The following is a 15,791-nucleotide window of genomic DNA, read 5'->3' as shown; positions in this document are numbered from 1 at the left end:
TCCAGTAAGTGTAGACTACTAGACACAGCTTCTAACTACTTGTGCTTTGCTTTTCAGGGGACAATAACTGAATGTAAAAGAAGTAAATACATGCTTTCTCAGATTCCCCCTAGATAAGGAAATGTTGAGAGCCTCAATTCCTAGTTTGATTTTTTAAAGGAATCAGACAGAAGCCTCTGCTGATAAGAATTATTTTCTCAGAACTTATGTCCCAACCTCACATCTAATGTGTAAGCAGGGTTGTTGTGTTTTCCAGGCTGTATGGGCATGTTCCAGAAGTATTATCTCCTGACGTTTCGCCCACATCTATGGCAGGCATCCTCAGAGGTTGTGAGGTATGGAGAAACTAAGCAAGGAAGGTTTATATATCTGTGAGCCTTTTTTCCTGGAAGTCTAGAGCAGGGGTCCCCAAACTAAGGCCCGGGGGCCAGATGCGGCCCTCCAAGGTCATTTACCTGGCCCCCGCCCTCCGTTTTAGACTTAGGCTTGCCCAAAGTCTAAAATGACTTGAAGGCACACAACAACAACAACAACAACAATCCTACTTGACTATCTCATTGGTCAAAAGCAGGCCCACACTTCCCATTGAAATCCTGATAGCTTTATGTTGGTTAAAATTGTTTTTATTTTTAAATATTGTAATTGTTCTTTCATTTACTAATATTGTGCTATGGTAATAATATAATATATTGTGTATACATATAATATTGATACTAATATTATAATGCAATACAATATAATAATACAATATAATAATATTAATGATATATTATTACTAAAAATATTACAGTCTAGTGGTATAGTACAATATATTAATATATAATGCTAATATTGTGCTATCCTGATAATATAATATATTGTATGTACATACAACTTGTAAGCTGCTCTGAGAGAGGGTGGGGTATAAATGTAGTAAATAAATAAATAAATAATTGTTGGGGGGTGTTTTGCACTACAAATAAGGTGTGCAGTGTGCATAGGAATTTGTTCGTATTTTTTTTCAAATGATAATTCGGCCCCGCAATAGTCTGAGGGACCATGAACCGGCCCTCCACTTAAAAAGTTTGAGGACCCCTGGTCTAGAGGGATGAGGTTAGAGGGCGGAAAATAAAAGTGCTGTGCTCTTACTTGTGGACTGGATCCTGAGAATTAATTGCTCAGCAAGTCTACTTAACAGAAAACACAGGATTGTTTGAAGTCAACCCATATCTGAATGTAACAAAACTAAAGGTGCATGCAAAAGCCATTTGGCTGTTTTTGCAAGTGAATCCCATTATTCAAGTGGGAGACTACATTATTCATCATAGGACATACTTGTAATCTGTACATTTATTAAAATGGAAAGACTGGTTAATGTTTGAACTTTTATGTAGCCTCTTCATGATCTTGACTGATGGCAGATAATGTTTCATATTTATTATGAGATACTGCCTTGTCTCTGGAATTACTAATCTAAAATGTTGGCTTTGAAGCATACATTCTTCTGTGAACTTTATGTATCTGGCTTAATGCATTAAACGTCTGGGTTTTATTAGTAGTAAGCTTTTGTAATGAACTCCTCTTCCCTAGCCCACAGAAACAAAAGCCTTTTTAAACCTAATATTTTCATCTCATAATGTTATATAACATGAGTTCAATTTATGTCTATCATTTAATAATTACTCAGTCAAAAATAAACACATAATAAACAAAAAATAAATCCAAGAATATACCACTATTTTCACTGACTCTTACGGTATCAGATTAACAAGGAAACTTTACAATACATGTATGACATGTAAGTATATCATTCTCTATTGCTGTTTCCTAAAGCCCTTTTTACAGCTGTTTTATTATTCTTCTACTACAGTTTTATGACTTCAATGCCTATTGCCAAAGTGAAAGAAGCTGGTAAACAAACAAGAATTCAGCATAGAAAATCCAATCTGCAATCTCATCTCTTCCCCACTCTAGTAGAGAAAGGGACATTTGACACAGTGAGTCGCAGTGCTCTCTGGACCATCCTCCAAAAAATTGCATGCCTTGACAAATTCATGAACATTTTGCAGCTCCTCCATGATGACATGATGGCAGCAGTCTTGGACAGTAATGGCACCCAAAGGGACCCATTTAAGGTAGAATCAGGTGTCAAACAGGGATGTGTTATTGCCCCAACCTTATTTTCCATCTTCATCACTATGATACTGCACCTTGTTGATGGGAATCTTCCCACTAATGTGGAAATCATCTATCAGACAGATGGCAAGCTATTTAACCTCAGCAGACTGAAAGCCAAAACCAAGGTAACAACATCTGTTATAGAACTCCAATATGCTGATGATAATTCATCCTGTACTCATTCAAAAGAAGGCCGACAAGCCACCTTAAACACCTTTGCAGAAGCATAAAAATTGGCCTCTCATTGAACATCGAGAAAACCAAAGTGCTTTTTCAGCAGACACCAGCCAATCCCTCTGCAATGCCAGAAATACAGCTTAATATTGTAACGTTAGAAAACATTGACCATTTCCGCTACATTGGCAACCACCTCTTCCCAAAAGTCAACACTAACACTGAAATGCAACCTATGGTGATGAGAAACAGGGGAATAGATAATTTCATTACTTTTGCCTGATACCAATTCATTAAACCTTGTTGTTGTTGCTATTAGCTGCCTTTAGGGGTGCATCTATACTGTAGATTTAGTGTAATTTGGCAGCACTTTAACTGCCATGGCTCAATGTTATGAAATCACAGTCATTAGCCTTCTCTGACAGAGTGTGTCGGTGCTTCACTGACTATAACTCTCAGAATACCATAACCTTGAGCCATGGTGTCAAACTACATTAATTCTGCAGTTTAGGTACATCCCCAAAGGCAGTTAATAGCACCAGCAACAAATAGTTAACTAGGAATTTTCAAGCTGTAGTTGTTGTGAATGAGTCTTCCGAGGCTGTGAGTGATAATGGTGGGATCAAGAGAGGAAGGAAGAATCCTCGCGAGGAGGGCTCACTGGAAGATTTGCACAGGAAGAGAATCAGGGAGATTGATGGGGAGTCTTCTGAGGAGGATTCATGTGGGGATTTGGAAGGGGATCTTGAGGTGAAAATGGATGCTGAGGAACCGGTAGTGGCAGAGGAAGTTGGCATAGAATGGGCATGGGCTCCGGAGGATCTTGGGGAAGAATCTGGGTCTATGGATGCTGTGGACGCTGGAGAGGATTGGGTATCTTCAGAAGCAGATCCCACATGGTCTGCTTGGACGAATGAGGGTAGTTCCACAGGTGTGGACAGAGTTGGGTGTGGGCAGGGCGATCTTGATTCTGATGAGGAGTTTGGGATGCCTGATCCTAGGGCGTTGGCTGTTTGGAGCTCAGATTCTGATGAGGAACTTGGGACACCTGACCCTAGGGCGTTGGAAGTTTGGACGCCCAAGGAAACCTAAATAAATTGGGGATTTTTGGCCATTATTCTTTGCATGTGGCAAGGTGTTGCTGGACGCCACTGGGTTTCCTGTACATGATTCTGAAGACTGGCTTGGGACTTTGCAACCGATGTAAGTTTGATCCGGGTTATCCTACAATGGAGGGCTGGAATTGTGTGGGTTTTCCCTGCACCCTGGACTGCACTGTTATTACTATTTTGCATTAGCTGCTGTTCGCCTTCGTTGTCTTGGCTTTTTGTGCCATCCCGTGACGTGGACCTTCTTGTGACAACTTCTCCCTTTGGACCTTGCAGTGGAACTCGACTTGGCATATCTCTTCGCTCCCAAAATCGGCTTGGTTTCATTCTCGTCTCTGTGGCTGTCTACTGTTGCTGTCTGCTGGCTTCGTTCTCAATCCTGACGCTGTTTCCTTGTCTCGACTCCAGACCGGCTTGACTTCATTACAATGCTATGCTCCTTTAACTCCTGGCCTGGCTTTCGACTCTGCAGCGGCTTGCCACTAATTCTTCAGCGTCTTCCAGTTTTGTTTGTTTGTGCCATTTGCGGCGAAGAGCTTTAGCCCGGTTTGGGTTTTTGTTTTAGTTTTTGAATCGCTACTGTACTTCTGGGCTTTGGGGAAGTTTTTGGGGCTTTGTAACTATTTACCTTTGTTTGTTTTGCCATTTAAAGCTCGTTTTGTGTTTTTGGGCTGAGTTCATGTACTTTAGTTTAAATCTGGATTATATCTCTGGATAATCCGGATTATATGCCAGTTTGAGCTTTTGGCCTTTTTCTGTTTTAACTGCATAATAACACTGAAGTTTAAGTGTTTTAAGCCTCAGGACAATTTACTGAGCTGTTTTTGAGTTATTACTTACATAAACTATATTTTGCTCTCAGTTGTCATCTGACCTTTGACAGAAGTACAGTAGAAGAGCCACTGATTCAGCCTTGTAGATGAGCTTGAATCAACAGAGATGTTCTTCTAGATACCTTACAGCTGACTCTCAGGGAAATTAAATAGGAAGGATGATGACTAGAGCACAGATAACGGAAAACTCGACTTTTATGCAACAAGACATGGTATATAGAGCAACGTCAGTCCTATAACGTGGTAATATGGACAGCGAGGAAACCTATCTTTTTTGCACACATTGCATCAGCAGATGCACATCCAGATGAGCTGTTCAGAGTGATGAGAGGCTTAACCCAAGTGTCCTCCCCTCTGAGCCCACTGTTAGAACCTTCAGTGGCTCACTGTGATGCTTTTAACATCCATTTTGGAGATAAAATCTCTCACATAAGAGCCGACTTACATGCTGTCATTGGAGCAGAAAACAACAACTAGGTGTCCAGCAACTCTATGAATGGGATTACACTGGATCAGTTTCAATTGGTGAGTACTGTTGATGTGGACAAGCATGTAGGAGCAAGTAAAGAAGACAGCCTGCTCTCTTGATGCCTGTCCCTCTTGGCTGGTCACCCAGGGAGGAGATACAGTTTGATCTCAAATACAACAAATTATTAATGCATCTCTCAGGGAGAGGAATTTTCCATTTTTTAAAAAAGAAGCAGTAGTTAGATACTGCTGAAGAGGCCCTCCCTGGATCCTCTGAACATTAATCATTGCAGACCAGTATCTAACCTCTCTTTTTTGAGCAAGGTGATTGAGAAGGCAGTTGCCCTCCAACTCCAGGTAGTCTTGGAGTTGGAGGATACACCTCCTTGACCAGGCCTGTAGCCGGGGGGGGGGGGGGGGGTTAGGGGTTCAACCCCCCCCCCCCAAAAAAAATTTCAGGTTAAAAAAAACCTGGTTTACTCATGAATTTTAACTGGTTAACCAAATCCCCATGCTTAGTCTATGAGACGCAAAAAATTAAGGGTCCCTCCAGGCACTATCTCAAGCAGATATTGACAGGTCTGTAGCCGGGGAGGGGGGTTGTTAGGGGTTCAAATCCCCCCCTGAAATTTTCAAACACCCCCCCCTCCCCGAATTTTTTTTCTGACTACGGCCCTGTCCTTGACCCATTTCAAACTGTCTTCAAAGCAGTATATGGAGATACTGCTTTGAAGATGAGACTGCTACTGTCACCTTAGTGGATGATCTCTGTCTCAACACCAATAGGGGGAATGTGTCCCTATTGGTGCTTCTAGTGACTTTTGATACCATCTACCCTAGTATCTTTCTGGAACACCTGGGGGGCGAGGGGCTGGGAATCAGAGGCACTGTGCTGCCAATTAGTTTCCGGGTAAAGTATAAGGTGTTGTGTGTTAAGCTATTCACTATGCTTTTTTCCCAGTCAATACAAAGCAATCCCTTGAAATGATGCTTAAAGAACAGAACCAATTAAGTACAAGTTTGAGCCAACCGACAACTCCATACTTGTCTACATAAAACGCCTGCAGAATTCAACAGGGCATATTCAACAGGGGCCGGGCTGTGGCGCAGGCTGTTGAGCAGCTGCTGCAATAAATCACTCTGACCATGAGGTCATGAGTTCGAGGCCAGTCCGTGGCGGGGTGAGCACCTGTCAATTAAAAATAAAATACAGCCCCTGCTCGTTGCTGACCTAGCAACCCGAAAGATAGTTGCATCTATCAAGTAGGAAATAAGGTACCACTTATAAAAAGTGAGGAGGCAAGTTTAACTAATTTACAACTGGAATGAAGAAGTGAGGAAGTGCCTTCAGAGTGGATGATGAAGCAGCTGCTCCCCCCTGTGGCCAGAATCAAACATCCCCTCAGGAGAAGATTAACTTGCCTCTGCGTCTGTCTGTCTGTCTGTCTCTGTCTCAGTTCAATGTGTTTATGGGCATTGAATGTTTGCCCTGTATGTGTATAATGTGATCCGCCCTGAGTCCCCTTCGGGGTGAGAAGGGCGGAATATAAATACTGTAAATAATAATAAATAATATTCCCAAACATAAGGGTATATAATTCTACCCAAAGCTTTAAGCAGTCGTTGTTTTCAGAATAGGTGGACATACTTGTTTATTCTCATAGAAAGAACTGGAAGGGCAAGTGGAACAATGATTACATGGATGTGTGTATAACTATGGTAATCTCTTAGTTACAGTCTTTGTGACATCATCAAATCCAAGTGCTTTATTCAGTCAAGTCAAGAAATTTCAGGTCCAAAAGATAGAGAGGAAATTATGCCTATATATTTACATAAACATGTATGTGGTTCTTTTAGAAAGTGAAAAACATATTACAAAATTGTTTTGCCACAACATTTCAAATTAATTTGTAGTTTTATTAACGATTTATTACACTGGCCAACACTCATTTTGATGCCTCAAATGTTAAACTTACATCTGGGTATATCTGACCCGCTGATTCCAAAAATGGCATGGGTTTCCCCACAACAGTTCTTGTTTTTGAAGTACAGAACATATGCCATATGTTCTTTATGTCACTCTGCTTACCCATAAAATAAGGACTTTTAATGTAGTGTTTAAATTAATATCTTTTAAGTACAAAGGAAACATGTTAAACATTAAAAGAAAAGTGTCCTAAAAACCAAAAGCACAGATTTATGACACACTTTTCCATTATGAATTCAACCATGTTTAAGAAAGTAGATAGATCTGATGCTATCTCTCAAATGTAATTTTCTGAATCAGTGCCCCAAATCATTTGAGGAACAGGCCTAAAAACCAAGATACCAAGAATTGTTGTTGTTGTTGTTGTTGAGCTGTGTTATAGATATGTATTAATTAGACTTTTTCTCTAACCAATACCCTTCAGCATTATAAACCACACCAGAATTGCTTCTCTAACACATACTTGTTGCTTCTTAAAACTGCATAGAGATTGTCAAATAGTGTGTGTTTATTCTTTAATGCTGTAGTTAAAATATCCAGAAGAATTCATTTGAAAACTTCCTGTGAATACTTGAAACTGTGGGTATATGTCCTTGGAGAATACCACAAAATTACACTGGAGACCCACAGACACTTATAAAGGGATGTTTTTTGGAATGTGGTTAAGTGAAATGGTAGATATTAAAGCTATGGGTAAGGAGATTATACTGTATTCAAGTATTCTACACACTTGAAATTTTACACTTTTTTACACTTGTCTTATTAGGCAGCTCCCAAAACAGAATTAGAGATAGGACTACCAAAAAAGAAAAGAACTCTAAAATGTCACATCTCCACATAGTCAATAATGCATTGACTTCAGGATATCTGACGGCTGAAGTTGGTTCTGGAGGGCAATGTTGATATATAGATGCTCCCTAATATCTGTCTAAATATGTAAAGAAGAAAAGAAATATTTCTGATATTGATGATGGAAGAGGAGGAAATGACTAAAATATTACCATTAAAAGCATTCTTCCATAAATCCATGTAGAAATTGTGATTCAGTTATAAGTTACTGTTGTTGCTTTGCAGATTGAACTATAAGAAGCCATTCCATCAGAAGAACACAACTGAACTATAATGTTATTCTACCTTGCATTGCCTTCATTCAGAAAAAGCTAGTTCTTGAACACAGAAAGGTGCATTTCTCACTCTAAATCTGGTCGTCTCAAGCAATTGACCTTGCCAAATAAATATGCCTTCTAGTTGCCATCCCATTTTTCATCATTCTTCTCATTTTATTCATTAGAAGTAGTTTTAAAGTAAGTTTTTTAAAGACTATTATATCCAAATGAAAAACAGCCCAAAGCCAATACACCAGGATAATAGTGATAAAATTAAAAATACATTTATATATATATATAAGTAATATTATCAATTGAAATAAGATAAACCCAAAACAAGATATGATTGTAGTATATTCATTTCTCATATTACGTTTTGATATAATATTTATAAAAGCAACCATCATAATATGAGAAACTGACTGGAAATGATATACAGTAGAGTCTCGCTTATCCAACCTTCGCTTATCCAACATTCTGTATTATCCAACGCAGTCTGCCTTTTAGTTGTCAATGTTTTTGTAGTCAATGTTTTCCAATACATTGCGATGTTTTGGTGCTAAATTCGTAAATACAATAATTACTACATAATGTTACTGTGTACTGAATTGCTTTTTCTATCAATTTGTTGTAAAACATGATGTTTTGGTGCTTAATTTGTAGAATCGTAACGTAATTTGATGTTTAATAGGCTTTTCCTTAATCTCTCCTTATTATCCAACATTTTCACATCCAATGTTCTGCTGACCCATTTATGTTGGATAAGCAAGAATCTACTATATAAAGTACAGTAGAGTACACATTGAAAAAAAGGAGGCTGTTGTGGTCTTCCCCACCCCCAATTTTCCTTGGGGTGGTTAGATTTGGAAAAGGAATTACAGTTCAATCAATCCTTGAAACTATTTATTTATTTATTTCTGGTGTTTCTATCCCGCCCTTCTCCCCTAGGGGACTCAGGGCGGCTTACAAGTTGGCAACACAGTGCCATCACATCAACAATACAATAGGCATTCAAAACTAAAAACATTTAAAACATCATAAAAACCAATATACAATAATAAACATTATCATTACAAATCTAAATCCACCTGAAATTTGTTGGTACAGCAGTTCGGTGCTGTTGATGCAGCAGCTTTTTCAAAAGAAAGTGAAGCACAGTTTAAATCCAAACAGGTACCAAGAACAATGTTTGAAACCATCACAAGTCATGAAATTTCAACACAGATTCTTACCTTTTTGGATGGAGGTTTTTCTGGAGGTTCATGAGAAGAAGGATAATTTCTAAAATACAAGACATAATTTAACTAATGTAAGTATTTTTAAGCATAAAGATCAGGACAGTTAGTGTAACTTCGTTGATTTAGTCAAAGCCTAGAAAAGCACAACGAAGTAATATTTCAGAAATAACTTAATAGTTGGAAAGAAGCATCGCTTCTCGGCCGTTCGGCTAAGATCAAGTTGAAAAAAAGTCACCTTACAGATGTAACAATTAAGGTTTCTTGTTACATTTCAAACATACTTGGGCCCCTTCCACACAGCTAAATAAAATCCCACATTATCTGCTTTGAACTGGAATATATGGCAGTGTGAACTCGGATAACCCAGCTCAAAGCAGATATTGTGGGATTTTCTGCCTTGATATTCAGGGTTATATGGCTGTGTGGAAGGGACCTGGGAGAGCATTTTTAGAAACATTTCGATAGGATTTTGAAAAAGGTCAAACAATGGAATGAATTACATGACAATGTTTTTCAGTTCTGCAAGCAACAATAATGTCAACACTATGATATATAACCAGAACAAATTACTTTGAAAATTTAACCTAAGTAATAGATTTAGAATTCTGTAAAACCAGGCTGAACAGTAATCTTTTGAACACCAGACATACCCTATATCTCCCATATCCTTGTCCCCAAAGGACACACTCATCTCTGACTGGATAAGTTTGAACCTAAAGCAAGGTTCAGAACAATGCGTTGTTTTATGCCAGGACTGCACCTCCCAAGGTTCCAAATTGGGATGGGAAGTAGTTCCGGAAAGGTCATAAATACCAAACAGATGGATTTTTGAAGCTGTGTGTGGTTTACCAGCTATGATTCACATCCCTACTCCAAAGAAATACCATAAAATAAGTATACATTCAATGAGACGTGGAGTACTATGCAAACAGTAATGAATTTCTTCTCTCATATTTGTCTTTATTTAAGAAAACATCCAAACTCTGTGGTGGCAGTGAGCCACCACTAACTCTTCCACATAACGGGGTGTGTATGTTTGGTGCAAGGCCCTTTCACACTATACAATTACACTGTTAAAATCCCACCTTAACTGGCATACTTTCACCTTGTGGAATCCTGGAATTTGTAATTTAGCAAGGAGTCTTTACAATTCTTATCCAGAGAGCTCCTCTGGGTAGGTTGTAAAAGGTTTTCCTCTGACATTAAGTCTAGTCGTGTCGAACTCTGGGGGTTGGCACTCATCTCAATTTCTAAGCTGAAGAGCCAGCATTGCCTGTAAATACCTCCAAGGTCATGTGGCTAGCATGACTGCATGGAGCGCCGTTAACTTCCCGCTGGAACGGTACCTATTGATCTACTCACATTTGTATTTTTTTGAACTGCTAGATTGGCAGAAGCTGGGGATAACAAAGGAAGCTCACCCTGCTCCCCGGATTTGAACCGCCAACCTTTCGGTCAGCAAGTTCAGAAGCTCAGCGGTTTAACCCTCTGCACCACCGACATTAATATACATACCAACATATATGCTATACCGACATACAGTAGGATATAGCCATGTCCGCTGAAACTAATTCATACTACTTAAAAAATAAAATAGTAGCACTGTGGGTAAAACACTAGTGCAATTCAATCCAGAATTTTCCAAGAAAGTGTGCATATTAAAATTGGGGTCATAAAACCTAAGCTATTCTAAGAAAATCAGAGCTAAAAAAAATGATTTAAGCAAACAAAAAGAAAGAGAGAATAAGTAACTGCTATGGAAAAGTATCTAAGCCAAGATCTATATCATGATAATAAGTCTTAATGAATGTATAGGCAGAGTTCCAATGAGTCAGTCACCTGATGCATCTCAACGAAAGGTGTCAGAGAGCACAAAGTTTCTAATAAAATGACCTCACAGACTTTCAGGAATGGATACCTCGTGCTAAATCGGAGCAAATGGAAATACATTAAAACATGTACTGTGACAAGTGTTTCCTGAAAATGAGTTGCCCTCAACTCCAACCCTATAAAATAGAAGGAGATTAATGAATTTGCTAAAGCAGAAACGATGTGATATCCTGAGGACAAAAAGCCACAGGCTTGGAGAATTAGGTTGAACATTTTATTATATTCTGTGCCCAACTAACAAGAACATCAGTTTGATTCAGAAAACAAAACCTGATTCATAGACCAGAAAACGAATCTTTACATAGACATATGATGCAAGGATAACTCATCTGTTCTGTATAACCTTAACTTTATTATTCAGGCAAAAAGTATACCATAATTGTGATGAAACAATTAATGTTTATAGTTTAATAAACAAAAGATTGGAGAAGAAAACAACCATCAAAAATGTTTAAATATGAATAAACTGAGGTTCTTCAAGTGGTCAACTATACACTTACACAGGTTTGATGATACTTCATTCAGAAAGTTCCAGAGTTGAGCAGTTTTGGTAGGAAACACCACTCTTTCCCAACACTATGCATGCTCTAGTCCCTTTAGGGAAACAGGGCAGTATATAAATAAAGTTTTATTTTTATTATTGTTATTTAGTCGCCGAGCTATTTTCCCCTCAGTTTCCAGTCCCACAGAAGATGGGAACACAAAAAACTGGCAATGAAAAAAGAGAGGAACCAGGGTGGGTAGTGTCTACCACCCAAGGAACCACAATTACAAATAGGCAATCTGTTCTTCTTTATCATAGGCAAATATTACTATCAGAGGTCGGACCACAATTAAAGATTATAACAACCTATAATCAAAACTTTGCATAATCCCTAGCTTTGGAGTCCAGGTCTTATGAGAATTCAGGGCTGAGACTCTGAGCACATCCAGACAGCCCTTTAACCCGGGAACATTTGTGGGTCCTTATCCATACCCACCCCAGAAAGTACATGCTTTCTGGGGTGGGTGTCCAGATGTGCAACTGGAACTTTCCAGGAGAACATCCAAACACTCTAACCCCTCCCCCAAACCCTCTTTTAAAAATAAAATAACTTACCCAGCCTCCATTCGTGTGGTATCAGAACTCTCCTGGCAAGTAGGAATGATGTGCCAGGAGAAGGGGGTCAGAGGCAATTTTCCTTCCCCCTCCTGGCACGTCATTTCTACAGGCCAGGAGAGTTCCGATACCACACAAATAGAGGCTGGGTAAGTTATTTTATTTTTAAAAGGGGTTATGGGGGGTTGGGGGAGGGGGGTTGTGTCCTCATGGTGTTTTAGGCTAATTTAGCCCAGAAAACCATGGGACTACTGTCTGGACTGCCCCCTCAAAAGCCCAGAACTTTGGAGGGAGCAGTCCAGGCAGCAGAAGTAGTGGGTTTATCCCATGCCTTCCAAGAAGGCATGGAATAAGCCCATTAACAATTAAATTCACAACAAACCAAGGTTTTCCTGATTTGTGGTGAATGGTTTGGTGTTTCCCTAGGACATCATCAGGACAGCCCATTTTAACTGCGGGAACACCCATGTTGAAGGGGCTGTCTGGATGCGCCCTATGTGACAGCTTTGCAAAGTTCAGGCAAGGAAATATCACCAAGAAAGGCTGCAAGTGGGATGAGCCTTGATTGAAGTCAGAAGTGAGATCTTAATGAGAACCCTAGCCAGAAGTATAGTTTGTGCCATTCACTCTGAGATCTTCTAAGAGAAAGGATAGTGACCTATTTTTGGATCACCATCATAGAAGTATAGCTATGTGGACTGGTAAGAAGGAGCAATTTGACTGATTGAGCCCGCAACAAACATCTAACATATGCAAAGATCTTTCTAGATTTGTAGAAGGTTCAATAGAAATATTGGTAATACTGATTAATATGGAATTCAGAAACTGTTTTCAGAAAGAAGGTGATATCAAGATGGAGAACTATCTTGTTCCAGTTAAACCATAAGGATGACTTTCATCAGATTAGAAAGCAACAGGCTCAGAAGCCCTACAGTTTGAAGTGAAAGCTGGAAGGCAGACCATCTTCATAGTAAGAAGAAATCCCTCCTCAGAGGAAAAACTCTCAAAGGGAGAGTTCACTAGCAGAGAAAAGACAAGGGCCATAGAGTAGTCCAACTGGAAATTTTGACTAAATTCTCAGTTGCCAGTCAGATACTACAGCTAAGAGATAAACTTTCAGAGATGAAAAGGGAAGGCCTTGTTCCTGAAGGTGCAGTATACATGAAGGACTGAGGACACGTCCTCAGAAGTCACATAGGTAAGTATGTTATGTGGTTACTTAAGTTGGGAGGTCTGGTTTATTTAAAACTAGCTTGGGGACCCGGCGATGCCTGGGTTATTTGAAAAAGACATTATTTGTCTTTGAATGTTAGGTATTCTCAGTTTGGAGTTTGTTTTTTTCATGTCAGGAGCAACTTGAGAAACTGCAAGTAGCTTCTGGTGTGAGAGAATTGGCCATCTGCAAGGACGTTGCCCAGTTTGGAGTGGGTGAACTACAATTCCCAGAATTGTGGGTCAATCCTCCCCAAACCTGCCAGTATTCAAAGTTGGCCATTTTGGGTGTGTACCAAGTGTGGTCCAGATCCGTCGTTGGCCGGGTTCAGTGTTCTTTGGATACGGGTGAACTACAACTCCCAGAATCAAGGCCCATTCCCACAAACCCCAGCAGTATGTTCAGTTGGTCATCAGGCTTCTCTGTGTGAAGTTTGGTTCCGGTCCTTTGTCGGTGGGGATCACTATTTCTCTGGCTGCAGGTGAACTATAACTCCCTTTTCCCCAAACTTGTCCAATATGTTCTGTTGGTTATGGGGGCTCTGTGTGCCAAGTTTGGTCCTTGTCCATCATCGGTTCGGAGTGCTCATTCATTGCAGGTGAACTTTAAATTCAGGTACCTACTACTCCCAAATGTACAGACCAATTCCCCTCCAAACCCACCAGTATTCAAATCTGGGCATATCAGATATGCATGGCAAGTTTGGTCCAGAGCCATCATTGTTTGGGTTCATAGTGCATTCTGGGTGTAGGTGAACTACAACCTCTCTACATTTCCCAGTAGGAGTCACAGTGCTCTGACTTGATGCAGGGTGAACTACAACTTCCACCATGTGGAGTCAATCCCCCAAACTCCTCCAGGAAGTTGAGTTGCTGCTCATTTCTGCTGTGTTTGTTATGCAAACAGATTTGAAAGGGAAGGGCAGTAGGCGGGATCATGCAAATTTCACACCAATGGAGAACCCTGAGATGCCTGCCTGTGGTGGAGGAAATGGTCCCCAAATGAAAGCATTCCTTGGGTGGTGGGCCATAGCGTTTGGGGAGGACATTGGCAAGGGTTGGGGCTACATGTTCATGGAGCTCACTGTAACCGCAATGTCAGTGGAAGGGAGTGACTTGCTGGCTCCTATAGCCTGTTTGTGGAGGCCGGAGGCTGTCTGTGTGAGCGGACACCTGTGCCACATACACACACATGGGTTTTCACTTTTATTATGGATATAGATATAGATATAGATGTTGATATAGAAGATATAGATAATTATGTATATAACCATGCTATTGGTTACGTTTAAAGAGAAGGTTGAATCAATGCTGTAAGTTAAATATCTATAGAAAATAGATTAAGATAGATAGATGGATGGTTGGTTGGTTAAAGATTACTGCTTTTACATATTCTGTACATTTGGAGGATATCTACATTGCAGATGAAGCATGTAGACAGGATACAGTTTATGATATATTGGGGAAAATATGGAAAGGTTTTCTTATTATAAAGAAGTAAGAAATATAATAAGTTCCCATCTGACATATAATAAATTACCAATCCAATGTATTTTTATTAATACTATTTGTTTTTATTTTTAAAAACATTGGTTAGGAACCCTTGAATGTTTCTATGTAGAGATAAATATAATAATATGCTAACTGGAGGTTTTGATAATTTATAGATTTGGTTAAGATGTTTATGAATAATATTAATGTTGGAGAAGCTATTATAGCCATCAGTAGGAAATTTCTAAATCAATGTAAATTCCCTTTCCCCATTTTTCCTCTTTTTTCTGTTCTTTCCTCCTTTTTATTTGTTTACACATTTTTCTCTCAATTAATGTACTAGAGAATTTCTAATAAAAAATGAAAGATTTTTTTTAAAAAAACACTAAGTGCAGAATTAACCAACAGTTACAGAACAGCTATAGAGAAAAATCACTGCTGGAGTGGAAACCACAAACCTGCTAGCAACATGTAATCCAATACATATAGAGAGATATTAAGCCATTATCCTAATTCCAACCTTTGATGATCATAGAATCATAGAATAGTAGAGTTGGAAGAGACCTCATGGGCTATCCAGTCCAACCCCCTGCCAAGAAGCAGGAAATCGCATTCAAAGCACCCCTGACATATGACCATCCAGCCTCTGCTTAAAAGCCTCCAAAGAAGGAGCCTCCACCACAGTCCGGGGGAGAGAGATCCACTACCGAACAGCCCTCACAGTGAGGAAGTTCTTCCTGATGTTCAGGTGGAATCTCCTTTCCTGTAGTTTGAAGCCATTGTTCTGCGTCCTAGTCTGCAGGGCAGCAGAAAACAAGCTTGCTGCCTCCTCCCTATGACTTCACGTATTTGTACATGGCTATCATGTCTCCTCTCATCCTCCTCTTCTGCAGGCTAAACATGCCTAGTTCTTTAAGCCGCTCCTCATAGGGCTTGTTCTCCAGACCCTTGATCATTTTAGTTGCCCTCCTCTGGACTCTTTCCAGCTTGTCAACATCTCCCTTCAATTGCGGTGCCCAGAATTGGA

General features: G+C 39.7%; 1 protein-coding gene across 6 annotated transcripts in view; it reads right to left on the bottom strand.

Moving 5' to 3' along the window:
- Positions 1-15,791, bottom strand: part of dcdc2c (doublecortin domain containing 2C) — a 77,881-nt gene that overhangs the window by 41,261 nt on the left and 20,829 nt on the right. For all 6 annotated transcript variants that reach the window (XM_062983288.1, XM_062983271.1, XM_062983279.1 and 3 more), the window contains one exon: positions 9,067-9,115. In XM_062983288.1, the coding sequence (XP_062839358.1) occupies positions 9,067-9,115 (49 nt within the window). The remainder of the gene's footprint in view (positions 1-9,066; positions 9,116-15,791) is intronic.

The sequence above is a fragment of the Anolis carolinensis genome, chromosome 1 (genome assembly GCF_035594765.1).
Source record: "Anolis carolinensis isolate JA03-04 chromosome 1, rAnoCar3.1.pri, whole genome shotgun sequence".
NCBI classification, from domain to species: domain Eukaryota; kingdom Metazoa; phylum Chordata; class Lepidosauria; order Squamata; family Dactyloidae; genus Anolis; species Anolis carolinensis.
The sequence above is the reverse complement of the archived record's forward strand: the minus strand, read 5'-3'. Positions and strand labels throughout refer to the sequence as shown.